Source organism: Psammomys obesus, unplaced genomic scaffold (genome assembly GCF_907164565.1).
Source record: "Psammomys obesus unplaced genomic scaffold, mPsaObe1.curated_primary_1811, whole genome shotgun sequence".
NCBI lineage: Eukaryota > Metazoa > Chordata > Mammalia > Rodentia > Muridae > Psammomys > Psammomys obesus.
The window spans coordinates 48,528,561-48,555,281 of NW_026585895.1; the positions used below are offsets into that span (position 1 = coordinate 48,528,561).

A 26,721-nucleotide genomic window follows, 5' to 3' on the forward strand; every position below is an offset into this window, starting at 1 on the left:
GCCTGGAGGCACAGGGTACAGGTGGTGAGGGGAAGCACTCTATAGGGCTGAGTACCCCCTTCTCCCCAGGGTGCAACCACTCTGCCCAGAGCCACTCAGGTAGCTGAGCAAAGGGTAGGGTCACTGGGTACATAGCACCCAGATATCATTCTACGTGCTTTGAGGAGGGTTTTCAACTTGCCAAACCCTCCCAGACTCACATCAGCCCATCCTCACCCACTCTACCCACTGCCCTCCTAAGCCAGCCCTTGGTGCAGAAAGGAGGGCTGGGAGATAGACTTGCTAATCTGACCCCTACCCTCAGAGACCCAGACCCATCTGTCACCTCTGTGAATAAGGCAGAGGAGCCCTGTAGGCTCCATGCTGCGTCTCGGCATGAAATTTATAATGTGATAGCTGCATTGGCCAAGACTTTTTAAAGACTTCTAGTCTAAAAAGGGAGCTCAGTTCTTGAGGCTCTGAAGGTGGCCTTAGTTTGGCAACTTCCAACGAGTTTGGGGGACATAGAACTTTTTGCAGTAACAAAAAGATGGAAAGCAAAAGGAGGAAACAAAACGGATGCAGAAGAGACTCAAGTGGAGTTGTCTGGCCCAAAGATGATTGATGAAAAAGCCTCTCCTTAGAACTTTCCTCCCCCCAACCCATTGACTAGATAAAGAGGGACACTGAGGCTCAGAAAGCGTATTGGTAGTGGGAGGACTACTCCCCAGGTACAGCTAGGGGATGGAGAGGGACCCTGGCCTGACACTCCTGGCAAGTGCCAGCCTGTGACACTGTGCCCTTTTCCTGCTCCGGGCATTCAGAACGGGGCTGTTTACCCCAGACATGGCCTTTGAAACCATTGTGAAAAAGCAGGTGAAGAAGATCCGAGAGCCGTGTCTCAAGTGTGTGGACATGGTTATCTCGGAGCTAATCAGCACCGTTAGACAGTGCACCAAGAAGGTAACAGCTAACCCTTGGCCCCCTCAGCCCCACCTCTGTCCCTTCCCGCACTGCTCAGCCGGTCGCTCCTTCCGCACACACCCCACTGCCTCCTCGGTAGCATGCACAGGCCTCGGCGGGGTGGGGAAGGCAAGGCCATCATGATGGATCTGAACAGGGGAGCCCTCTGAGGAGGCCTCACCCACGCCTTGATTCCCAGACCTGGGGAGTCAAAGAACTGGACACTAAGAGATCTCCCCTGGCTCGGAAAGAACTGTGGTTAAGGGCATCCTGGGCTCCCGCCTTGCCCACAGGAGTGGGGTAACTGTCCAAGGCTCAAGGAGGGTCTTGCGGAAGCCTCAGCCTGGGGTGCTTTGCGGGAACCTGGGCAGCCAGAGGGAGTGTAAAGGGCTCAGGACTGGCGGGTACCATGTCTTCCTGTTGTCCTTCATCCTCTCCATCCTCCAACTCTCTTCTGGGGACTGTCACTCAGGCACTCCATCTTCTTCCTTCCACATTCAGCTTTCCAGGGACAGGGCTGTCCCCTGCCAGGCAGCCAGCCTCACAGAACTGCCCGGGAAGGCAGGGCTTGGAAGATGGTGCTCATTTTACACAGCAGGGAAACGGAGGCTCAAGGCACTGAGTAACTTACCCAGGGCCATATCTGCTGAGAAGTGACAGAGTTGTTGTTGGAAGCTGAGGCCATGGACTCTAAGTCCAGTGCTCATTGATTCCACCCAGGCCTCCCTTCCTTCCCACTGCTGCCTTGGCTTCCTTTCAACCACCACTCCTCTTTCTGTCTTTCCTCTTCTCTTGTTTCTGTCCTTTTGGAGCTGAGTTCCCACAGGCCCGTTGGGAAATAGGCAAGGGATGCCCCTTGATGAGAAAGGGAGGAACTGGAGTAGGCAGGGAGGTCAGATTGGTGTCGGAGGAGGGTCTGGCTTCTGTAGGGAGCTCTGGGAGGCGGAGGCGTCATCTGCACCACAGACTGTGCAAGCTGAGAGCTCGCAGCCTGGGCAGCCCAGCCTGGGCAGCTGAACACCCTAGCAGAGGCCAGGCTTTCGAGTCAAAGTGAAGTCAGGGACACTCAAAAGCCTAGATTTGCACAAGATGTGTAGCCAGCTTCTGGTCTGGGTCAGGTCCTTAGGAGGACCCAAGGGACACGGGAAAAGAGAAGGCAGGCTTGGTATTGTTGAGGGGTGTGTGCTTTCTAGGGGGCACCCCTGGGGTAGAGGATCTGAACCGGGAAGGGCTCTCTCAGAACAAGGGTTTGGTCCCTTGCACCTTTGGCCATATCCCCAGAGCCCTGGGGGAGGGGGTGCTTGGCAGCACCTGGCAGGTGCAACCCTGGGAGAGGTGGGGGGCTGGGTCCCACGCTCACGTTGTCTTCTGTTCTCTCTCTCTCTCTCTCTTTCTTTCTTTGTTGGTGTCTCTCTCTTCCCCCCATGCCTGTGCCATCCTCACCCACCCTTGAGCCCGGCCGCTTGGCTTTCATTCCTATCCTCGTCCCCTCTGCCCACCCGGCTGCTCCCCTTCCTGCCCCCTCCTCCCCCTCCTCCTCGGGTGCAGGACGGGCCTCTTCACACCTGACCTCGCTTTTGAAGCCACAGTGAAAAAGCAGGTGCAGAAGCTCAAAGAGCCCAGTATCAAGTGTGTGGACATGGTAGTCAGTGAGCTCACGTCCACCATCAGAAAGTGTAGCGAAAAGGTACGGCGGCCGCCTGGGAGGGGCTGGGCCCGGCCGTCACCCCTTGCCGGTGGCTACGGCTTCCCATGGGCACAACCATCTGCCTAGCAGATGTTATGGCCTCTTGGCTCCCCACTGGGACCCAGGCAGTCCCTGAGATTCCCCACGGTTTTATAATCCTGGGAGTACACCACTCAGGATCCTGTCAGCCGCTTGTCCCCACCAGAGGCTACACCCCACCCCGTGTTCCTCCTTTCCACCGGTAAGGTTGACTGTACTGTGACAATCACAGTGATGACGGGATGGCAGCTGTTTATTGAGCAGCTACTACGTGCTTCAGAGGGCTGAGAGCTGGCCCTTGCTATCGGACTTAATTCTCTCAACAACTCTAAGAAGCGGGTAGCATCATTATTCTTGCATTATAGGTCTCAAACGAGATCTCAGGGAAAGCAGAGTGGGACTCAGACTTAGGAAGAGTGTCCAGGGTCAGGGCCTCTTGGGATAGGAGAGCCATCCCAGGACATGAAAACCAATTTGCCCTAAGGCATATTGGATTGCTCAGTGGCAGCAGTCTAGAGTCAGATGTGGCAGCCTCTTTTGGGCTGTGTGTGACCTTTTTAATGTCTTTTTCCTATCTGTCCAGTTTTGGCCATTTTGAAGATTTTTAGCCAGGTCTCCCAAAGTAGTGCTTGCTTTCAGCATTCGAAAGAGGATCCATTGGCAGTGGGGACTTTTCTGGAATTCCCATACTGTCCCTTCCCCCAGCAGTGGCCTGAGCCAGGCTCAGAACGGAAGCCAGCCTTGCCTGCATCTGAAAATGTCCCTCAAGCTGAGGTATATGTGCAGGTTATGCCTCTGCCTTAACTTCAGGTTTCTAGTAAGCATCACCCAGTTCTTGTGTCTGGGCTTGTGCCGTGGAGACCCTGGTGCAGAGGCTGGTCCTCAGGCTGTCGCTGTGCGTGTGCCCCCACACATCATACACACACATGATCTTAATAAAATAAAGTAACTAATTTCAAATGCTTTCCTATTTCCACAAGGTGACTGGCTTGTGTATTTTAACCTTGTGGACACTAGATCCATACATTGCTTTTCTTGTTCTACTCACTTGGAGTAGAATTATTATATAGCCTAGATAAACATTGTTTTTTTCTGACACAGGGTTTCTCTGTGTAGCCTTGACTGTCCTGGAACTCACTCTAAATCAGGCTGGCCTCAAACTCAGAGATCAACCTGCCTCTGCCTCCCTGAGATTAAAGTAAAGGCACGTGCCACCCACTACCTGGCCCTATTTAATAGTTTTTAATGGTGACACCGAGGCCATTAAATAGATTTGCCTGACCATTCTCCCATTGTTGAACATTTAATCTTCTGTCGTTAAATGTCATAAAGAAGCAGGGTTAGGGAGTGGCTTAGTTGGTGACGTGCTTGCCACACCAGCAGGAAGACCCACCCACGCTCGGATCCCCAGTGCCCACGTGGAAGGCCAGATGCAGGACCACATGTGTGGTCCCAGGGCTGGAAAGGCAGATGGGCAGATCCTTGGAGCAGGCTGGCTCACCAACCGAGCCAAACCCTGGCCTAGTTAGAGATTCCGCCTCAGATATAGGGTGGAGAAGACACATTGACTCCCAGTCTCCGAGTGAATATGGGCATGTACAGGTGCATAGGAACAAAGAAATCTGCTGGTAATGTTTGTCTTTGCATGGGAAGATATGTTATGCCGCTTCCTCTTAGATCCTTTCCTTGGGATAGATTCCTAGAAGGTAGATTGCTAGATACAAACACTCCAAAGCTCTGGAATGCTTTGCTGGGCTGCATTCCTAAGGAAAGCAGTAATTGTGAATGATAAAACTCTAAAAGGAGCCTATATGTCAATCAAGAAGGAATCAATGGGTGAAGTAATGCAGCTGCAGCAAAAGACAGGGACTATTTAAAGGGCAGTTGAGTCTGGTTGTCCACACCTGCAAGCCCAGCACTGTGGAGTGGAAACAGGAGGATCATGAGTTCAAGATCACCCTCCTCCCATACATAGTAAGAGGCCAGCCTGGGCTACCCGAGAGGAGACCCTGTCTCAAAAGAAAAGATGCAAGACAGGTTTGTGCACATCTGTCCACATGGCCCTCCATGATGTTAAGGGTCTGTGGAAAACGTTGCAGAAGGGAACATAGGCAGCACTTTGGGGAGGAAATTAATAAGTATCGAATCCTAAAATCCAAAGTCATACCTACCCAAGGCTAACCATTGTTTTGAGAGAAGGAACACGGTGCTGTTTCATGTTAATGTCTTTTGTGGTTACTGAAGCTGTTCCTGAGAGCGGGAAGCTTGCTCTTAGGATCGGAAAATACCGATCTTATGGGAGAACCATATTTTTGCCATATGATTTAACTGCAGCATTTATTTTTCTTTATATGGCAAAAAAAAAATCCACCTATATTTGCACTACTTATTTATTTTTTAATACCCATGTTTTGTAAACCACCCCTGACAGAAATTTGGTGTTACTCCTAGCCCTGCTGGACTTTTTTTTTTTTTTCTATCACTGGACACAGCTGAGAGTTCAATGTTAGGTGTAAGAAGGAAGCATCGTGTGTGACGTAGGAATTGTCCCGAGAGGTCAGTAAGCAGGGGTGCCTATGAACCAGGACTCATGGCTTCAGGAGCTTCGTTTCTGACCCCTGAACTGGTGGGATCCAGGCTAGCTACTCCTTTTAGCCAGGGACAGAAAGAGAGAGAGAGAGAAGTTCCATTTTAAAAACTGGTTAAAAGTCCTGGAAGCACTCTGAGGCAGGCAGAATGGAAAAAGATGCTGGAAGGAACAAACTTTCTCGAGGGGGCTGAGGCAGCCCCGTCCATATGGGACATGTGGAAAACTTGAGAAATGGAGATCCTGGCGCTCAGCAGGGAGCTGGCCATGCTCTTTGGCAAATTGTTCCCTCCTTCCCAGCTCCACCCCCACCCCTGCCCTGGGAGAGAGCCTTGAACCATCTCAAAGGTCTGGTAACTGTGACTCAGCCCCAAACTTCTGTCCAGACTCAGAAGCTACATACAAAAACTTCGAACAGGGCAGCAGACCCCTTCAGCCAGCATTTTTCTAAGCCCTGGGTTGCAGGCTGGCCCTTGCAAGCTGCTTCTGCTAGGCTACCTCAGCTGTACTCTAGACACTGCCACAGAAAGGTTGGGTATTGGCTTCTCTCAAGTTGCCCTTTCCTGAGCTAGCACCCTGAGCTCCACTTTCTTCCCCTGTCCTCCTCCCCATCCTGACATCCCCCTTTTGGCCTTCATATTGCCCTTAGAATCAGGCACAGAACGCCTGGACATCTTCCCACAAGATCCCCAGCACAGGAAGAAGAGGGCAGGAGCCGTCTGACCTGGGGGTTAACGGCCCTGGAGGAAGGGTGGTCCCAGTGGGTGGGCTTCACCTTCAGGTGTGCACTGAGGAGCCCCCTCTAACAGCTGGTTCCGAACCAGAAGACTGAGGAGCCTCTGCCTGTTCACCCGGCAAGGAGGACAAAGACATTCATCTTCCATTCATTTCCTCATTCTTCTTACCTGCCCTCTCTGAGCACTGCTGGTGTCCAGCCCTGCCACAGCTCTTGGGGACAATCACTACCCAGGTAGATAAAAGAGACTGAGGCAGCACAGGGAGGCCTCAGACTCAGCTCTCAGGCCTCAGTCTGGGCAGGCTTTCTAGGAGAGATAGCATCTATTGGAAGCTGCAGCAGAATAGCTGAGCTACAGTGTCCTAAGAGTTCATGGTCATCCTTGGGTACACAGAGTACAGTGGGCGCTTCTAAGTCTGCTGAGTCTCAGACCTGGGCAGGTGTAGCTCGAGATGATGGTAGCAGACAGAGGCATACTGAGGAAGAAAGGACTGGGTGAATCATACCAAGTGGGCCTAGGGCCCAGCCAGGCCCCCACGGGGTACTGCTCATGCTGCTGACACCCTATCTCTGCATGCTCCCTGTGTCCTTGCATGCCTGTGCCACGTAGCTCCTGCATGTCCTCTGGTGTGACTTGTGTTTTTCCCTGTAACTCCTTCCCCAGCTCTGGCAAGGAGCATTGCCTGTCCCCAGACTGACTCAGGAGGTCAGCTGGCACCATGGGCCCTCCCCCTCCCCACTTTCTCCTGGATAAGTCTCTGGAGGCTGTCATTCAAAGTCTTCAGGAAAGCAAGGGATAACCCCGAGGGTCAGTGAATGCCTTGGGAGCTAAGGATGCCTCAAAGGCTTCCATCTACCACCAGTTGGTCTTCAAGATGGCCACTGTCAAGATGGCAGTGCCTGTAGCCTGGCTCTTTCTGTAGTTGTCCCCACAGAGACTACCTCTTGCCAAATGAAATTGCCCAGGTGGGCCAGTAAAGATGGTCCTGGAACCAGGAAGACCCTTGAATTGCCATTTAGAATGCACACGGGTGAAAGGAGTGGCCATGGTTTGGTGCCATCAGCTTCCTGGGGCCCCAGGGCTCTCTTCTTGGTCTGATTGGTGTTCCCGTGCATATCTCCCACACCACAGCCCTGGGTCCCTGTACTCAGGTGGGGTTTGGGTGCCTGAAGCCCAGACCCTGTGTGTACGTGGCTTTCTCTCCTCCTGCCCTTCTCCAGCTCCAGCAATACCCACGTCTACGGGAGGAGATGGAGCGAATTGTGACCACCCACATCCGGGAACGTGAGGGTCGCACCAAGGAGCAGGTGAGTCCAAGGTCTCCCTCTCCCTTCCTCTTTTCAAGGTCACTTTCTGATCCTCTCTCTTTTCTCGTGGGATGATATAGTTAACATGAAGTCGATCATGTAGCCATTTTGAAGGGCACAGTTCAGCAATATTGAGTACATTGACATCATGGAACCATCCCTCACAGAAGGATTTGTGTCTTGAAAAGTTGATTTTGTCCCCTGCCAGCCACTGTTCTTTCTGTCTCTCTGGCTATATCTAGGTCCCTGTGGTAAGTGAAATCAGACATCATTTAGATCCTTTGGCATCTGGATTATTTCACTTAGCATAATGCCTTTAAGTTTTACCCAAAATATTGTAGCATCTACCATAATATTCCTTTCTTAACACTTGAATAATACTCTGTGGCCTATACATTACATTGTTGATTATCTGTTGGAGTCTTTTTCACCTTAAGGTTGTTTTTTTGTTTTGTTTTGTTTCTGCATATGAGTGTTTTCCGTATGTGTATGTCTGTACACCATTTTTTTGTGCATGGTGCCCAGGAGGCCAGAAAATGGAATTGGATTACCTGGGACTGGAGTTACAGGTGGTTGTGAGCTGCCAAGGGTGTGCTGGGAATTGAACTGGGTCCTCCAGAAGAGTAGTCAGTGCTCTGAATCACTGAGCCATCTCTCTAGTGCTTCTCTGCCATCATCTGGCTGTTGTATATAATCCTGCTAATAAATATGGCTATGCAAATCCCTACCTGGGTCCCTGCTTGATGGATCATATGGCAATGGTACCACCATGTTTTTGTTAGTGATCCTGGGAACTGAATGCAGGACCAAACCCATGCTAAGAACATACACTGCCGGTGAGCCTCATCCCAAGGGCGGTTTGTTTAGTCATTTGAGAAACCACAATATCATTGCACCCTCTTACATCCCTTCACGTTCTTCTTGTTTCCTTTCTTCATCCCTTTCTTGTTCCTTCTGCCCCCCCTTCAACTCTCTACTTCTGTCCTTCTCTTCCTCCCTTTCTTTCCTCTCCTTCCTTCCCATCTGCCCTTGGCTTTTTACTGACATCTCACTATGTAGCCTCAGCTGGCCACAAACCCATGATCCTCCTGCCCCATCCTCTGGAGTGCTCGGCAGGTCTCACTGCACCCAGACCCTAGACCTTTTTTCCTTTTCCTTTTGCTTGGTCTGTGGCGCCCTCAGCTTCCTGGCAGTTCTGTCCAGTCACCTCCCTTGAGACCCTTCTCTGTTTGTTTGTTATGTCTCTGACTAACCTTATCCCCCTCACAGCCACTCCTCCTTTTGCATCTCCATTTATGAAATATTCATTCATTCACAAATTTAGACACCAGATGTTGTCTTTGAGCCTGGAAGAGCAGAGATATTCGGGCAAACTCTGGACCTCCTGAGGCTCAAAACAGGGTCTCACTATGTAGCTGTCCTGGAACTCACTGTGTAGACCAGTCTGGCCTCAAACTCACAGAGCTCCCCCTTGCCTCTGCCTCCCAAGTGCTGGGATTAAAGGCGTGTGCCACTTGCCTCTTCTTGTTTGTCACCTCTGTGCTCTCATCTTGGTGCTCCAACTTCCTGCCCCCTCCCCACTCTTGTCCCACATATCTCTTCTCAACACGGCTGTGTCCCTGGTCACTCATGTTCTTCTCTTTCACGTTTTAAAGTCCTTTATTATGCAAAACGCCTTTAGGAACAACTGTAATCCCAGATTCCTGAAAGGTGACCTAGGGGGATCAAAATACACACAGACAACATTCAGAGACCTGGCCTCAAAACAAACAAACATAAAGTGCACAACAAAACAAAAACAAGAACACTAAAGAGAATAAGCCTGGGGCTGGGGCTCAGTGGGTAAAGCATTTGCTATGCAAACGTGCATCCTGAGAACCCCTGTGAAACCAGGCACGATCGTGCTCACCTGTAACCCCAGGGCTCCTGCAGAAAGATGTAAGGCAAGCGACTGAAGAAAGCCAGCTGTGGAGGTGCACGCCTTCAGCCCCAGCACTCGGAGGGCAGAGGCAAGAGGGTCTGTCTGAATTTGAGACCAGCCTGGCCTATGTAGGGAGTCCCAGGATAGCCAGGACTACGTAGAGGCACCCTGCCTTGATAACCTCCAAGATGAGGGAGGGGGCTTGGGAAGAAGTCATGGAAGCCCAAAGTCCAGCTGGCCTGGTGTATGCGATGGTAAACAGCAAGAGACCTTGTCTCAAACAAATAGAAGGGAAGGAAGGACTCACTCAGGGCTATCTTCCGGCCTCCATATGCACACACACTGCTCCTGCCCACCTCCTCCCACAAAATCACTTGGGGGTGTCGATGCCCAGCATCCTGCCCCCTTCATCCCTTCATTCCTCTCTCCTTCCACCCACCTTTAGGTTGTACACGTGTGTGTGCGCGCCTGCATGCGTGTGTGTGCATGAGTTTGTATGTGTGTTAGCCCAGGCTGCTTTGAGTTCACTGTGTAGCAGAGCATGAACTTGAAGTTCTCTTTCTCCTGCCTCCTCCCCTCTGAATACTCAGATTACAGGAATGACCCACCATGCCCAGCTTATGTGGCCTGGGATTGGAGACTGAAGCCAGGGCTTCCTACATGCTATAGGCAAGGAAGGACTGTCATCTGAGCCCGAGCCCCAGCCTCACCTATCTCCATAACGGCCGCAACGTGCTCTTTTCTCGACAACAATTGCACTAGTTAACAGCCGTTGGATATCTTTGACACGCTGGACAAGTGATTTACTTCAGCTTGGTGTGTCTTCACCAGTCCTTTGGGGGCAGAAAGGCTTCCTCTGCAGAGTGTCAGGCTCAGGAAGGATAGGCCCCTAGCTCACAGGAAGGAGAGGACCTGGGGGCTGGACTCAGCAGTCACTGTCATCAAGCGACCGGACACGGTGGCCTTACCTGGAAGTTTAGCTCTCTGGAGGTGGAGGCAGGAGGATCTAAGCTGTCCTCAGCTACATAAAGGAGTTTGAAGCCAGACTTGGGCTATGTGAGAACCAGTCTCACAAAACAAAACAAAGACCAAAATACAAATATCTTCACACTTCAGAATTTTCAGTGTGAGAGTGTGTGTGTATGTGTGTGTGTGTTTCCTCACCGCAGCCTAGAATTTTCCAATGCTTTTGAAATTCTATACTCTCTTATTGTCAGGTCACCATAATTTATTTCACTTTCCAATGGCCACTGCTGTGTTCCCAGTTTTCTTCCATTACAAATTATTCCACAGCCAACTGTGTTGACATAGGCCGATTGTCTACTAGGAGTTGTGAGGTAGGAGGAGCCCTCAAACCCCAGCCTGGGCAGCAAACATAAACATCCTATCTCAAATAAATAAATAAACAAATAAACAATAGAACGAACAAACAAACAAAAGAGGGAAACGTTGCATGCCTTGAACATACTGGCACCTTATTTCTTTGATGATTTGATGAGTTTTTCTGATATATGATTCTAGCAAGGCGTATGTTCATTTTAATGTTAAGCATTACCAAATTTCCCTCCACAAGAAACACTGTTTTCAGTGGCAGCTCCTGCCTCCCGTGTGTAGGTAACTTTGTTACCTCATCAACAGCACAAAAAAGTAAGAATTACAGTTCTGGGGCTGGAGAGATGGCTCAGAGGCCAAGAGCACTGGCTGTTCTTAGAGAAGGCCAGGGTTCAGTTCCCGGCACCCACGTGGCAGCTCACAGCCACCTGTAACTCCAGCTCCAGGTGATCTGATACCCTCTTCTGCCTCTGTGGGCATTGCATGCATATGGCGCTCATCCACCCGTGCAGGCAACGCATCCACACACACAGCATAAACAATTAATAAATCTTTAAAAAGGAAAATAATGACAGTTCCCCCTCATGCCTGTCCTAACCTTTATCAACACTATTGCTCGTTAGGGTTAGGGATCTTATGGGCTGGGCAGGGATGGTTCTCCCAGCACTCAGGGAGCCAGACATGAATCGCTGTGAGTTCAAGGCCAGCCTGGTCTACAAAGTGAGTCCAGGACAGTCAGGGCTACACAGAGAAACCCTGTTTCAGAAAAAAAAAAATCTTACTGTGTTAACTAAGAACTCATTATAAACAAGGATGAACAATTTTTGCGTTCTTTTGTTTTTCAAGACAGGCACCACCATGCCCTGCATTTTTGCATATTTTAAAGCTGTTTTAATTAGCATATGTTAATTATACATAAAGATGATTTCTGTTTGCACGTCTTCTATGGAATACATTCATGTTCTTTTACCATTTTGATCTGTACTTTTTTGTTATTGACTGTAGGGACTTTTTACTTATGATGGATACTAATCTTCCAAATGTGCTGAAAGTATCTCTCTCCTAGAGTGTCCTAATCCATTCTTAATCTCTGTGGCATCTTTTCCATTTGTTCACCAATTGTGGACCACTGAAGGTCATGCTCCTCATCGATATAGAGCTGGCTTACATGAATACCAACCACGAGGACTTCATAGGCTTTGCCAAGTAAGTGATCCCGGGCTGTGGAGTGACCCTTAGTGTGCGCGAGCACATAAGCATGTAGATGTGCATATATGTATATGTAGATTCCACTTCTGCCAGCTCCACCCCCTCAGTTCCGTGCCCTATGAACGATGAGCCTTGGAGCTGGGCCTCTTGATCGAAGTTTGGAGACTCTTTCCCTCTCTCCTGTTAGTGCTCAGCAGAGGAGCAACCAGATGAACAAGAAGAAGACTTCAGGGAACCAGGTGAGTGGACCCCAGTGCCCCAGCCCAAGGGATGAAGGGTGCCGGATGGACTCGGAACTCTGAGAACCCCCTCTTCCAAGGGGAAGGGTCCAATGGAGGCCAAAGAGCCTGTCATCTGCCAGCCACAAGCTTCTCACTCTGCCTCAGTAATCCTCTCTCCTCTCTCCCCAATGCTTCTCGTGGTTGCTATGGTTACCTCTTTGCAGGATGAGATTCTGGTGAGTACCAGGACTGGGGGTCTTGGCTTGTGCAGTGAGGGGAGGTGGAGTCTCCCTGATGATGGGGATCTGCGCGGGGGCAGGGCAGAGGGCACCCTTTGTTTGAGTGCCTTGCACATAGTAGAACTCGAGTCCCACACCTGCCCACACGACAGAGAAAGGCCCAGCCGTGCACTCGCTCCCATCTATAAACCATGTATAAGCACGCACAAGTCAGGCACCTATTGCAGGCAGACCTGGACTATAGGGAGATGGGAGGGTCCAGCACTTTAAACTTCTGTCGGAGGAATGTTTGGGTGACTGGGTGAGTGGATTGAAGACAGGTATGTGCTTAAGAATTGGACGGTGACCTCCAATAGAGAGTTAAGCGATGATGAAAACTCAGGAGCCTGGTCCCTCCTCTCCGGGCTTCCTTCTCCATGCTTCAAATATCGGCAGAAACAGCACTTATTAGCAGCCCTTGGTCAACCCAGTTGTATTCATGAGTACTGGAATCCTCAGTATTTTCCCACATAGTTTCCAGAGGCCGTGACTGGCTGAGTATGGTTCCCATCCAGGTTTGGGCCTTGGTTATCTCCTGACCCAGGTCCCAACACACATCAGGTGCTCAGAGAATGAAGGCCTAAAGGAACTGTATCTCAGGAAGGTTCAACTCAGGCAGTGCTCTGTGGCCTACACTGCTGGGGCCTGGATAGGAGTCTAAAGCCTGCCTCTGCCCCTGCCCCTTGGAGACCCAGACCTATAGACAGGACCCTGAGAGCCCTGGGCAGAATGAGAGTCTCCAGTTCAGGGTCTCTAGATGGGGCGCTAGGTGAGCAGGCAAGAGCATAGGGTTGGAAGTGACTTTGAGGAAGACAAAGACTGTAAAATCAGCCTGGACGCAGAGGGCATGATGTGCTGCTGGCCAGATCCGGGGACAGGAACAGACTCAGTTTCAAAGGCCAGGCACTGGGGAGAGCCCACACGCAGGGTTGGGAGAGCGTGGCAGGGTGCCTGGCTCCTGCCACCCTGTCCATTGGCCAATACAGTGGCTACCTCCCCTCTGCTTGGATGCTGATAGATTGTGTGATCTGAAATCTCAGTGAGATTCCCGGAGGTCGGGATGATGTCAGTGGAGCCTCAAAGTCCAGGCCTCCAGAGACGCATCCAGTGAGGTTAAGGCCAGGGAGGGAGCGAGACACAGGTCCCTTCTCAGTCAGAGTCATGGCTAGGGCCTGGACGTTGGTGGTAGTGACCAAGGTCTGTGGCGATGCCTTGGGATAGACTGCTCGCCACTCTCAAAAATGGATTCTTGCTTGTTATTCTAGACTTTTTGTGGGAAGTCCAGGCCTGGACAGTGTGTGACTCTGCCTATCCCTCCTGCCCCGGAAGCTCTTAGAACTACAACAGCTCAGTGTTCATTATTCATGTCACCACAAGCATTTATCCGCCAGTTACTGACTGAAGCACTCGACAAGGTGATAAGGGGTACAGGAAGATTCATGCATTAGCAGGAAAGGTTGCAAGGGTGGATAATATCCTCTTTATCCTTTCCAGAGAGAGAGACAGAGGCAGAGAGAGACAGAGAGAGAGAAAGAAAGGGCTCATTAAAATTGCAGTCTCTGTTACAGAAGCAAGCATAAGAGACTGATTAGAGACCATTATTGTGCTCCTGACTGACATGGGGGCAGGGAGGCCCACTTGCCATGTAAGTCGGAGCTGACACCGAAGGGTGAGTAGGCATATGCCAGGCAAAAAGGGAAGAGAGAAACAACTGCAGCAAGCACAAAGTTCCTAAGGTTAGAAACACGTCAGAGTAGACCCTCACGTGACACTTTGAGTTGCCTTATCCAAGTAGCCGCCAAATTCTGCTTGCGCACTGTTAGCAACGGGGCACTCAAAGCCTCTACCAAAGTGGCTAATTCCTGGTTCGCACATCTCTGGCAGTTGGAAGGCCCTCTAGCCCAAGCTGACCTTTGCTTTCCTGTCTTTCACTCTGTTCCCTTGTGGTTCAAATCAGGGCAGGTCTGGCCCCCAACCTCTCTGGCCAGTCAGGCCCCAGAGAAGTGGGGAGGGGCTTTTGAAGGCCTGTTCACTCATCCTGTCCTTCATGGGGAAGCCTGGCCCATGCCCACCAACCTCCTGCCCCCTCCCCGCTCCAGGTCATTCGTAAGGGGTGGCTGACCATCAACAACATTGGCATCATGAAGGGAGGCTCCAAGGAGTACTGGTTTGTGCTGACTGCTGAGAATCTGTCCTGGTACAAGGATGACGAGGTGAGTCAAGGACCACTGACTGTCGAGGGTCAGGCTCAGAGCACACCATGGGCTTACAGTGGGCTAGCCCACACTCCAGAGGTCTGAAAAGACTTGTATGAGGGGCCAGGGTAGGATGTACAATCGGGGGGGGGGCCCTCTCATCCGGGCCTGAAGGAGAAGGTGGCAGGCCTGGCGGCACCCTGGAGTGGGTAGGCAGGGGTGCTGGGTGCTACTCCTTCACCCAGCGGCCCAGTGGCCTTCCTGTTTTCTCACTCCAGGGCGTGCCTCCTCCTCTGTGGCCCCTACAGGACTATGACACACACACGTCCAGCTGCCAGACACTCAGTTAACCCCTAAACCCCAGTACCTTCAGCCCCTGCTAACCAAGGCCAGCTGCCCAGGATACCTTCAGTTCAAGGGACCAGTAGTGAAGATGGCCTGCAGACCCACTCCACAGAATAGCTCCCAGCCTGCCAGGGCACCCAGAGGCCCCCATCACTCTCCTCCTGTTACGGGTCTCCTTTAAGAATGAGTCTATTTGGCTTTCACATCTGGATTCCAGAGGTGACCAGCGAGAATGGGGGGGTACAGACAGGGGGTGTTGTGATAATGAGCTCCAGCTGGCCAAGGAGTTGGGGGAAGGGAGCTTCTTCCTCCTGAGGGAGCTAGCAAAGGACAGGGTGCTCTCAATGGGGCAGTAGCATTTTAGAGTGGGGGCCTGTGATTTGGGCCACCGCGCCCCCTCCTCCATCACTGTCTCCTCCAAGCCTGCCTTGGGAAGGGGCCCCACCTCGCCACGTTGGGCGGGGTCCTCTGTCGTCACTGGCCGGGGTGCCAAGCCATCTGGACCTCATTACCCCGACCCTGGCCTCTCCTCCAGCCCAGGGGCCCCTGGAAGGGATGGAGTGCGAGGTGGTGTGGGGCTGGGAGGTGGCTTCCTATACCCTGTCATCCTGGCAGTCCCCATGGATCTCATGTTCCCGTACCTAAGATCCTTATACAGAGTTGGGGGAGACGGATGGCAGCCCCATATCTGGCTACTAGGGCGAGCCAAACTGAAAGGGGTGGGGCTGTGTGTGTGTGTGTAGATTTGAGTTTAGTTGTATGTGGAAAGTGGCTGAATAGTGTACCTAGAGAGGTGGGGCGTGTGTGTGTCGTCTGTGTGTGGCTTATGGGTGTTGTGAGTATGTTGGGGTGCAAGCACCGAGGTGTGAATTTATGCGCTTGCATGTGACCTCATTGTCTGTACTGTGTGTCAGTGTGGGGTGGGGGTGGGCTGGAGGGGGGAGAATGTGAATGAGGGATATTTGAGAATATGTGTATGTGTTTGGGATGTGGGGATGGGGGAAGGGAGCTTCCCATTGTGAGGCTGTGTGTCTGAGTGTGAATTTGTATTTGTCTGTGTGGCTGGGCCTGGATGTGCGCTTTAAAGCTGGGGTGCACAGCTGTGCGCCTCTGAGCTGTGGCAGTGTGAGCACTGAAGTGCGTTGTCAGGATGTGAGTTCATTTTCGCACTAGGATAGCTGAAGTCTGGGCTTGGACAGGGGTCTGGTCCCCTCTGCCCAGCCACTTGCCTTATAGTCTTTGGGTTGGGGAAGCCTCTTGACGAACAGGCAGTCACCCACATTACCAGCTCCGAAGGTCCCCCCCACCTTCTCCGCCTTCCTCCGATGCCCTCCCCATACACCACAACCTCCCGTCTGTCCTGCAGCACGCACGGTGGCCGTCCCGTAGCTCGGCACCTCCTCCCAGTCCACCCCGCGCCCCCCAGCTCCCTGCCCCGGGTCCAGGCTCTGGTTCTAGACGGCAGCGGGGTTGGCGTGGCTCTCCGGCGACGGTGCCGAGGGTCTAACCCAGCCCAGCCTAACCAATGTGCAGACTACTGTACAATTTGGGAGTCCTGAACAGGTAGTCTAAACACTGGGTAGACGGAGTGGAGGTGTCCTCTGTTCCATCCAGGCAGCGGTGTCTGTCCATCCGGAGGGAGCTTTGGTCCCAGCCCCTGGAGATGCGACGCACCCAGCCCCAGCTCCTGTGTCCCCCAGCCCCAGCTCCTGTGTCCCCCAGCCCCAGCCAGCCAGCAGTGGTCCCTGTCTGCTCCCGATTCCCCTTCTGCCTCCTTTGACGTGGCAGGGGTGAGCGGGAGCTGGGCTGGGAAGGAGGGGCCTGGGGAGGGGGGCGGCAGGAAGGGAGGGCTGGGGGAGGAGGCCACTCCTACCTAGTGTCCAACCCTGAGCACAAGGCGGCTGTGGCGGGCCTCCCTAGATGGGTTCCAGATGTTCCCTGGCCGTGTGTGCAACTTCCTCCTCTCCTCCCCCCGCCGCCCTCTGGGGCTCCCGGCCACCCGCCTGGCATAAAGAGGGCTTTATGTGGCCGCATAGGCCAGGCGGGTGTGGGGGGTAGAAATCGAAGGGGTGGGGATGAAGCCAGGGTGGGAAAGCAAGGTCCTCCTAAACCCAGCCCCCACCTGAGATCTTAGGCCAGGCTTATGGAGTCCCACACAGACCAACCGTCCTTCATAGGTCCTGTGGTATTGGGTGAGCCAGTGTATACAGCCAACAGAAGCTTCTTCGCCTTCTTCCCGGTGCCCATTGGGAGGGCCTCCACCGGGGTCCCTGAACTCTTCCCCTGGGACACAGAGCCTACAGACACAGATGTATCTGTCTACAGATTTATGTAACTTCTTCCACAAAACAACACACCAACACGTCTAGCCTACTGCTCGTGCCGTCTGCAAGCGTATGGACCTTAGAGTCACAACTGGCACACATATCCCGAGGGACAAACATGGTCATATCACCACATAGTCCTGTGCATACCGTGTACCTATGTCCTAGAGGCGAAAGTACACACAATGGTGACAGACATGTTTGGCTTTGCCCAACCACACAACCACACACATGTGTTTACAGACATACAATTTCCAGGCTTGTGCCATGTGTCTGATTGGTAACACATGGGTGGCTGGAGGCGGGAGAGGAGTGGGCTGAGCCAGTCCTTTGAAGCCTCCGAGGCTAGCGTGTCCCCTCCAGCCCCCCAATCTCTGCAGTCAGGAAATGAAGTCAGAGGCAGCCAGGCTGGAGGCGAGGGAGCCTCATGTGAGCCATCCCTGCCTGAGGCCCAGCCTGGCTTGTCTCCAGGACTTGCTTAAGGTGGGACGAGGAGGGAGACTCCCCCAGCCTCACTGCCTTCGCCAGCCCCTTAAACTGTGACATATATATGGGGCTGCTGGGGTTGGCTTGAAAGCCGTGGGGGTCGGGGGCTGGTGATGGCCACATGGGTCAGGGTTCCATGGCCAGGGTTTACCATATAGCACCACATGTGCAGTCGGAAGGGCCAGAGCCCAGGACCACTTTGGTGTTCACAATCTCAGATGCTCACCGGCATGGATCCCTCTGAGGGATGGAGGCATGGCAGCGCCCGACTGACCCATTGCTCCCACCCCTCCCCACAGGAGAAAGAGAAGAAGTACATGCTGTCTGTGGACAACCTGAAGCTTCGGGATGTGGAAAAGGGCTTCATGTCAAGCAAGCATATTTTTGCCCTCTTCAACACAGAGCAGAGGTGCCTGCCTACCCCTGGCTGAGCTGCTGAGACCCCAGACCCTGCAAACCCCAAACCATGCCTGCTGTGTAGAAAATGGGCACACAAATCCAGGACCTGTCATCCAGCAGCTACTAAGTTTCTCCTGAGTGCTAGGTCCATGTCTAAGCATCCTTCCCTGCACCCTTCCCCTCCTCTTTCCTCTCCCCCTCCCCTTCCTCCTTTCTTCCCTCCTTTTTCACAGCCATTTACCTAGTGTCTGCTTGGAACAGAATACTCTGCCAGGTGCTGCAAACAAAAAGCAGAAAGACCTTGTGTCCTCTGGTATGGGTTCAGGACTAGACTTCCCAGTTATAGTTTTGTGTTTGTTTGTTTGTTTTTTTCTGAGAAATGGTTTCTTTGTGGCTGTCCTGGTACTTGCGCTGTAGGCCAGGCTGGCCTTGAACTCACGGAGATCCACTTGCCTCTGATTTACAAGTGCTGGGATTTAAAGAAAGGTGTGCACTGCCACTGCCTGGCTCTTAGTTGTGTGGGCTCTTTCCTACTCAGTGATAAGAACTCCAAACAACCACCATCTGGAAGTCTCCAGAAAGCCAGGAAGGGTGCTGAAGGGTCCTGAGACCCAAGCCAGGGCTGGGCTGCTTACCGGTCTCCTTCCTTCTTTCTTCCTTCTTTCCTTTTGAAATGGGGACTCATTTCTGTAGTCCAGGCTGACCTCGAACTCAGGCATTTCCTGCCTCGAGGCCTCTCAAGTACAGGCATTAGTGTATGCTGCCATGCCTGGCTTCTCTCCAGTTCTACACATTTCCCTGAGACGTCCCAATGGCCCCAGCAGACAGGAATCATTACCAACCTACCTTCCAATTGAGAACACTGAAGCTTGAGGAAAGCCAGGGGTGAACAGGAGCCTGTGTGAGGCCCCTGAAGCCCACACTCCTTATGCCGGAGCAGGGTGGGCTCTACCTCATCTTTCTTCCTGCCTGTCCCATCTTGCAGGAATGTCTACAAGGATTACCGGCAGCTGGAACTGGCCTGTGAGACACAGGAGGAGGTGGACAGCTGGAAGGCTTCCTTCCTGAGGGCTGGCGTGTACCCTGAGCGTGTTGGGGTGAGTGGTAGTGGAGCGCAGGGAGGGGGCCTGCCGCTTGTCCCCGGGGGTTCCGGGACACCGGGCTGAGAGGTTCTGAGCCTGTATTTGACTCACAGAGAGCGAGCATTCCTTTGCTGTCCCATGGGTTTGACGGTGCTCCAGGGTTGCCCTTCTCACTGTGGCGGTGCATATACTTGGGAGGGTTAGAGTACACAGTGCTGGGCTCACACAATCCCTCCCTTTCTCTCTGTCTGCTTGGAATGTGCTCCCTGGTGGTGGCGGTGGCAATGATGATGCGGCCTCTGCGGTTCTGACGTGGGTCTTCAGGACAAGGAGAAGGTAGGCGGGCCCTTCCCCTGCTTCCTGCCAGCACCCTCCAGTCTGGCACCCACCCTGGCCAAGTGAGGGAGCTCAGAGCTGTTCTTTTCTGATGTGTGGATAGAGAAACGGAGACATTCTAGCCGCTAGAGTCAATCAAGTCCAAGCTGAATATGGGGATCTGGGGTCCTGAGGGACACAGTGATGAGGCTAGAGCCCCAGTGTGCCCTCCGTGCTTCTGTGTGGCCGGCAGCCTTGTGAGAGCTGAGGTCTTAGTGATACCTGGAGTCTGAGGGCAGAGGCCCTGCCACACTGATGCCCTGTGTTCCCAACCCACGGCAGGCCAGTGAGACGGAGGAGAATGGCTCGGACAGCTTCATGCACTCCATGGACCCGCAGCTGGAGCGGCAGGTGGAGACCATTCGGAACCTGGTGGACTCGTACATGGCCATCGTCAACAAGACTGTGCGGGATCTCATGCCCAAGACCATCATGCACCTCATGATCAACAACGTACGTACGCAGCAGGGCGTGTGCAGCGCGGCTGCCTAGGACCGAGCAAACGGTTGGTTTTTTTTTTTTTTATCACATTATTTCTATATGCGCAGGGCAGAGCACATGCCATTGTGTCTGTCATTGGACGACTTGAGGGAGTTTGTTTTCTCCATCTACCATGTAGGTCTTAAGGATTGAACTTAGGCGTTAAGCTTGGTGGCAGCACCTTCACCCACCAAGCCAGTCCGCAGTCCCAAACCCCTTCATTTTTTATTTCTAATTCTATTAGTATTTTTGTTGTTGTTATTGTTCAAGACAAAGACTCACCATGTAGCTCTGGCTGGCCTTGAACTCACAGAGATCCACCTTGCCTCTGCCTCCCTAGTGCTGGGATTAAAGGCGTGTGCCACTATACCTGGTTCCAAACCTCTTAATTTTAATAGTATTTATTTTAAGCCCAAGATATTAAAAATGTTGTATGTTTTGACATTTGAGATAGGGTCTTGCTGTGGAGCCCAGACTGGCCTCAAACTTGTGGATGATTCTACCTTACTCTACCTCCTACTACACCGGCTCCAATCTAGAAAACATTAGTTAATATTTTGCATATTATGTTCCCATTAAGTTTTGCAATCCCACTACAGATATTACATATCCAGTGGAAATACTTTATTTTTTTTTACATTTTTTTAAAATTGAGAAGAATCTCCTCTTTTTTTAAAGATTTTATTTATTTATTTATTATGTATATACCAGATCTTATTATGCACCAGAACTCATTATAGATGGTTGTGAGCCACCATGTGGTTGCTGGGAATTGAACTCAGGACCTTCGGAAGAGCAGTCAGTGCTCTTAACCTCTGAGCCATCTCTCCAGCCCTTTTTTTTTTTTTTTTTTTAACATTTTCAGGTTTAAATTTTTTAATTTGGCATTTGTGTGAGGAAGTCAGATCCACTAGAATTTGAGTTACAGACCAGACAGTTATGAGCTGCCATGTAGGTGCTGGGAACTGAACCAGGGTCCTCTGGAAGAGCAGCTGCTGAGCCACCTCTCCAGCCTGAAACACTTGATCTTAATTTGAATTTCGGGAGACTTTCAGTTGAAAGATAGATATGCATACTTAGCTTGACCCAGACACGCATGTTCTTCAGGAGGGGTGAGGAATCTTGGCTTTTTTGAGAATCTCAGAGGCTGCTTCGAGGCACACCTCACAGCGCCACCGCCGCCCCACCACCACCTGTTGCTCAGGGGAAAAACAGGGCTCCAGGAAAGCAAAACTGGGTTTGCATGCTGCTGGCTTTGCTGCAGATTCCCTGTGTGACTGTGAGCAGATGAACTATCACCTCCGAGTCTGCTTCCTAATGTGTAAAACATGGACGGTAATAATAGAGCTGAGGACAGAACACTCACAAAGTGTGGAGCAGCACGAAGCCTGGCACATGGCAGGTGTTCAGTAGAGTTCTGGAAAAGGGATCAGTGGAATCGGAAGGAAGCCGCAATGATGCCAGTAGCTCACAAGCTTGCCCCAGACTGGATGGAATAAAAATACCCGGGAATTTCCGGTGGGCATCAACCCCCCCACTACACACACAGACACTTTTCAGTCAATATAAGGACACATCATAGTGATATATTTGCTGCTTTCTTTCTTAGGGGCTCAGGACGTTTTAAACTATCTTCTCTATTTTGGTCCCAAGAAAGGCAATTGACCTAGTGGTATGGTAGGCTCTGAGTCTCCTCCTGGATCTGTCACCTAGCACAGGTGACTTCCCTATCTGCCTGTGTATGCTCCTCTGAGAAAAGGACTTTAGATGGGCTTTGAAAAGACTTGCGAATTTAGGCACCAAGCAGAGGCAGGCATCTGAAATGCCAAACCTCAGCAGTTCTGCACCCAGTTCCAGCGGGTCTGGCCACTGACAGGGTGGCACGATCATCAGGTTCCAGCTTCCTTCCTTCCCTCTCTGTGCACAGACCAAGGAGTTTATCTTCTCCGAGCTGCTGGCCAACCTGTACTCTTGCGGGGACCAGAACACACTGATGGAGGAATCGGCCGAGCAGGCTCAGCGGCGCGATGAGATGCTGCGCATGTACCACGCACTGAAGGAGGCGCTCAGCATTATCGGCGACATCAACACGACCACCGTCAGCACGCCCATGCCCCCGCCCGTGGACGACTCCTGGCTGCAGGTGCAGAGCGTACCGGCCGGACGCAGGTACCAGGGCCGGCCCCCACGGCCCCAAAGCCCCCCAGCCCGGGGCCCGAGGGAGGAGGGCCGGGACCGGGCAGTGGCGCGCCCGGGTCTCGGGAGCTCCCATCTGGAGCGAGGGGAGGAGCTTAGAAGAGGGCGGGGCTTGATGCGGGGCGGGGCTTGCCGTGAGCGCTGGCTGCTGGGCGGGTGGCGCCGCGGGAGGCTGGGCTTAGGCTCTCCGAAGCTAATTGCGGCCGCGGTGGGCGGGGCTTGCTGCATGGGCGGGGCCGGCCTGGGCTGAGGGCGGGATCTCTATTGGTGGCGGAGCCGCTCATCTCTGCTCCGCGCTTCTTCGGCCCTTGTCGCCCGTAGATCGCCCACGTCCAGCCCCACGCCGCAGCGCAGAGCCCCCGCCGTGCCCCCAGCCCGGCCCGGGTCGCGGGGCCCTGCTCCTGGGCCTCCGCCTGCTGGATCCGCCCTGGGGGGGGCGCCCCCCGTGCCCTCCAGGCCGGGGGCTTCCCCTGATCCCTTCGGCCCCCCTCCCCAGGTGCCCTCACGCCCCAACCGCGCCCCGCCTGGGGTCCCCAGGTGAGTAGGGGCTTAAAGCGGCGGGAGTGGCCGCCAGGAGGGCGTGACCGGGAGGGAGGTGGAGTTGGATTCTAGATCCTCGGTCTGGCAGCAGAAGCGACCCTCTCCATCCCAGGCGCTGGGGTCGTGGTGCAAGGCCAAGGGACCTGCGGCCATGGCTGGCAGTCTTGCCCCGCAGGGGCGCTGAGTCCCGGAGGTGGTTGTTTCTGGGGAGAGGGCTCTGGGGCTCAAATCACCTGCCCCCTCCTTTTCAGCACTTGCATGGCGCTTCCCTCTTTTTTCATCTTCTCTCCATTCCTCCCACACTTTGCATTTCTTAAACCCTTGCCCTCCATCCTCCTCCATTCCACCCTTCACTCACCCCTACCAGCCCCTGTGAGCCTACCTCAGGTCTAGGTCTCTGGCCCCAGATCCTCTCTTTGATCCATGTGGATTTATTCGGTTATATTCAGAGCTACCTTGACGCCCCACTTCCCAGCCCTGACTCTTTTGAGCTGTCCCAGAGTGGTATTCAGTCTCTGGGCCCGCAGAATCAGGCCAGGCTGTGATTGTGTGACCAGCAAGGTGTGTGATGTGTATGTGGGCGTGCACACGGGTGTGAATGTGAGAGTGGCACCCAGGCATGGAGTAGGATACAGAGTAGCTGGAGAAGTGGTCTGGGAATCATGGACAATCTGGTGGTCTGAAACCAGGTGGTGGGTGTGGAGTAGGGACAGGGATTGAAGGCTGTCCTCTTGCCAGAGAGCTCCCGGAAAAAGGAATATACTTCATCCCTTGGCTTTGCCTTCTTTATCCATGACCTGCTTTCCAGGAAGTTCACTCTAATCGCTTACTCAGTCTGCCCTGTTTCCATTGGCCCTGGCTAGTCTCTGAGAAACACATGATCAGACAAGACCAGTAGCATCTGTTTGGGAATCTAGATGGCTGAAGGGCAGAGCTGAGGGGTCTAGCCCCAAAATGAGGCAGGGATAGGCCTATTCTGTGGGGTTTTGATGACTGACACAGTAGGGTAAAGACAGGCAGCATGTCATGGGATTGGGAGTCCAGAGATGCTGGTTCACTCCCATGTAGAAAAGTCATCTTCCTTCCTAAATAAGAACCTCAGTTTCCCTTCTCCTAAACAAGAACCTTGCCATTTCCCCAGGGCAGTGTCAGGTTGAGGGCGATGATGGGCTGCTATATTAATGGTAAATGTGGCTGTAGGGTGGGGCAGGTTAGAGATTTGTGGAGACTCAGTGCTGTAGGGAGCCATGGAAGGGTTTTGGGCAATGACAGCTGGATCCTAGAATGCAAGCCCTATCCCTTATGGAGCAGTGTGGCAACCCTGTCAGCACACCAGGCCTGAGTGTGCAGGGAGCTGGTGCAAAGGCCTTCCTGTGCAGGCGAGCTTCTGTGTCGTGACAGCTCATGCGTGTGCTTCAGTGTGCCGAGTGGCTGCATGCCCCAGATCCGTGCTGCACGTATTGGCCGGCAGTGGCGCTGGGCACTGGGAGGAGGGAGGGGAGATGTGTGTGTGTTTGTGGGCATGTGTGTTAGTGTGTGCATGCAGGGCCTTGAGGCCTCATAGCATGTGTGTGCACGCCCAGGCGTGTGTGTGTGTGTCCCCTAACCCCAGGCCTGGCCCACCTGTGTGTTTGTGAACTGCCCTGTTGATTTCGTGCTGTCTTTCAGAATCACTATCAGTGACCCCTGAGGAGTGTCAGCTACGGTAGGTTATGCTCTCAGCCTGCTGCATGAACAGTGTGTCTGGCCCCTCCCTCCTCGCTGCACCAGCTCCATGCTGCGGACACACCTGGGACCTCTGAGCTAGGCCCCTCCTTCTCCTTCTGCAGTTCTAGACTCCCTCTTCCTGTCCTCTGCCAGCTGGCTCTCTCACTTCCCTTCCCAGTGAGCCTCGGGACTCAGCGCCACTACTCAAGGCCTTCTTGCTTAAACTGAGGGCTCTTGGGACAGGTTCCATGCACAAGTTGGTAGATGTGGGTACTCCCTGGAGCTGTCAGATGCCAGACTCATTGATGACGGTGTAGGGACTGAGAGCTCAGAGAGGGTGTTTGGCTAACCTCTGAAGGGGCTAGAACTTCATCTTCATTCCTAGTCTGAACTGTGTTGCCAAGATACAGCAGCATTCAGTTCCCAACCTGGGAGCATGGGCAACTAAATCCATCAGAGGGCAAGCATAATAATCAGACATTAGGTGAGCCAGGGCTCTGATTGATTCCAGACCACTTGAGAGCCTTTGCCATTCGGTCAGCTCATAACAGCTCACAAGCAAGGCAAGGCGAGGTAGCCCCCCCCCCACTTCCAGTCCTCCTTGACAATACACACCTGCGATTAATGGCCATGTCCTCAGCCCCAGATATAGGGCCAACCCATCAGCTCCTACACTTGACCTTTTCTCAGTGACCTGTGCCTTTTAGCTGAAGGCACTGCAGTGTCTATTGACTGGCGAGTCAGCTTCAATTCTGCCTGGCTGGCCGCAAGCTCTCTCAGTTACCCTGTCCCAACTCTTCCCCAGCCATTGACGCTCACCCTTCTGCTTTTCCCCAGCAGGAAGGGCCCAGCCTCACCTACGCGACCTGCAGCCCCCCGACCAGCGGAGGCTCCCCTCTTAGACTTATAAGTCTGTGGCCACAGGTGTCGGCTGCCTGCCTCCCAGCCTCCCCAGGGTCCCCTCAGAGGACTCCTGGGCTGACCACCTGAGGGGCCTCCGGTGCCCCCTCCAGCCATCCCCTTTAGCTTTGCTCTTCTGGTTCAAGTACTTCTGGCCTCATGGCTGTTACATGGGACTCCCTGAGGCTTGGGGTGGCCCTGGGCCAGTGGGATGGCAGAGTGACCAGAGAAGAGGGAGGCCCTGTGGGTGCATTGCCTGGGTGGTGTGTGAGAGGCCGTGTGTGTGGCGAGAGAGGGCCACCCAGCCTCCACCCAGACTATCCGTTAGTTATGGCCCGGCACCTCCCATCTTCCCTTTTTCATTCATCAACTGTCCGTCTCTTTTCCGGGAACCTTGCCCACATCCACACCTGCCTCATCCCCTCTGCCTCTGCTGGGGGTGGCTGCTCTTGCCTTACCAGCTCTCCTTCCTTTTCTCTCTCCGGTTCTCTCTTGGCTTTCTCTCCAACTGCCAGCCGATCGGGTCAGGCAAGTCCGTCCCGTCCTGAGAGCCCCAGGCCCCCCTTCGACCTCTAACCAGATCCCTCCTAATCCTCGGAGACCTCCCTTTACCAAGCCTGCCTGGACAGCTGTTCTGTGACTTGACAGTGGCTCCCCCAGCCCCAAAGCGTCCTATTCATCATCCGTGACTTAGTCTGTTGTAGTGGTGAGCTGACACATCCAGATGTGATGTTGGTAAAAACTTGTGCCCCTCTGTGGTATTGCTCCTGCGACATTCTATAAATATCTATAAATATACCTATATATATATATATACATATATACATATATATGGCTGACACAGCCTCGCCTATAGTGTCAGAATCAACCACCGTGCTGTCCTTGTGGAGTCTTGTGGTCCAACTACAAGGGAACGCTGTCACCCTGACAACCCCCACATACAATGTGGCACCTGCAGTGAGCCTCCCTGTCCTTCCATCCCCTCGGCCACCCCCGCCCTGCAGCATGGGGATGCTGCACCGGTAGCTGTGCAGGTCTCTGACGGCCACCAGTCTTGCTGCCTCTTGGCTGAGAATAAAACCCATTTCTGGATGATGGGGAATTGTGTGTCCCTCTGCTGGTTTGTATCCTCTGGAGCTGGGGGAGGGGAAGGTGTAAACTGGACACTGAATACAGGGTGAGGAAAAGCCCTTGCTAGGGTGCCCTAAGGTGAGTTTAGTAGGTCCTCATCCTGTGAACCCTGCTTTCACCACTAGGGGGCAGGATCATGAGCTCAGCCAGGAGGCTGTGAGCTAGGACTGCAGCCTGAAGAAGAACAAAACAGGCCCCATGTATGGACTGGCTAGAGAAGGGGGACAGAATGGAGAAGGCCTGGCCTGGAAGTCAGCACCCTCAAGTGCTGCACCCTGAGTTCTACCTACATACAGGTCAG

The 26,721-nt window shown here is 53.1% G+C and overlaps 1 protein-coding gene across 15 annotated transcripts in view; it reads left to right on the forward strand.

Moving 5' to 3' along the window:
* Positions 1-26,391, forward strand: part of Dnm1 (dynamin 1) — a 42,649-nt gene extending 16,258 nt beyond the window's left edge. Inside the window, exons 10-23 of one of the 15 annotated variants that reach the window (XM_055600867.1) lie at positions 804-942; positions 7,213-7,299; positions 11,688-11,758; positions 11,949-12,000; positions 12,207-12,218; positions 14,360-14,473; positions 17,910-18,019; positions 18,995-19,106; positions 19,416-19,427; positions 19,749-19,919; positions 21,874-22,115; positions 22,464-22,679; positions 24,351-24,387; positions 25,805-25,869. In XM_055600867.1, the coding sequence (XP_055456842.1) occupies positions 804-942; positions 7,213-7,299; positions 11,688-11,758; positions 11,949-12,000; positions 12,207-12,218; positions 14,360-14,473; positions 17,910-18,019; positions 18,995-19,106; positions 19,416-19,427; positions 19,749-19,919; positions 21,874-22,115; positions 22,464-22,679; positions 24,351-24,372 (1,360 nt within the window). In that variant the 3' untranslated portion in view covers positions 24,373-24,387; positions 25,805-25,869. Of the gene's footprint in view, positions 1-803; positions 943-2,490; positions 2,630-7,212; positions 7,300-11,687; positions 11,759-11,948; positions 12,001-12,206; positions 12,219-14,359; positions 14,474-17,909; positions 18,020-18,994; positions 19,107-19,415; positions 19,428-19,748; positions 19,920-21,873; positions 22,116-22,463; positions 22,680-23,990; positions 23,993-24,350; positions 24,388-25,226 lie in introns of all 15 variants that reach the window. The other 14 variants (XM_055600869.1, XM_055600870.1, XM_055600871.1 and 11 more) reach the window with 14 other exon arrangements.
* The last annotated feature ends 330 nt before the right edge of the window (positions 26,392-26,721 follow it).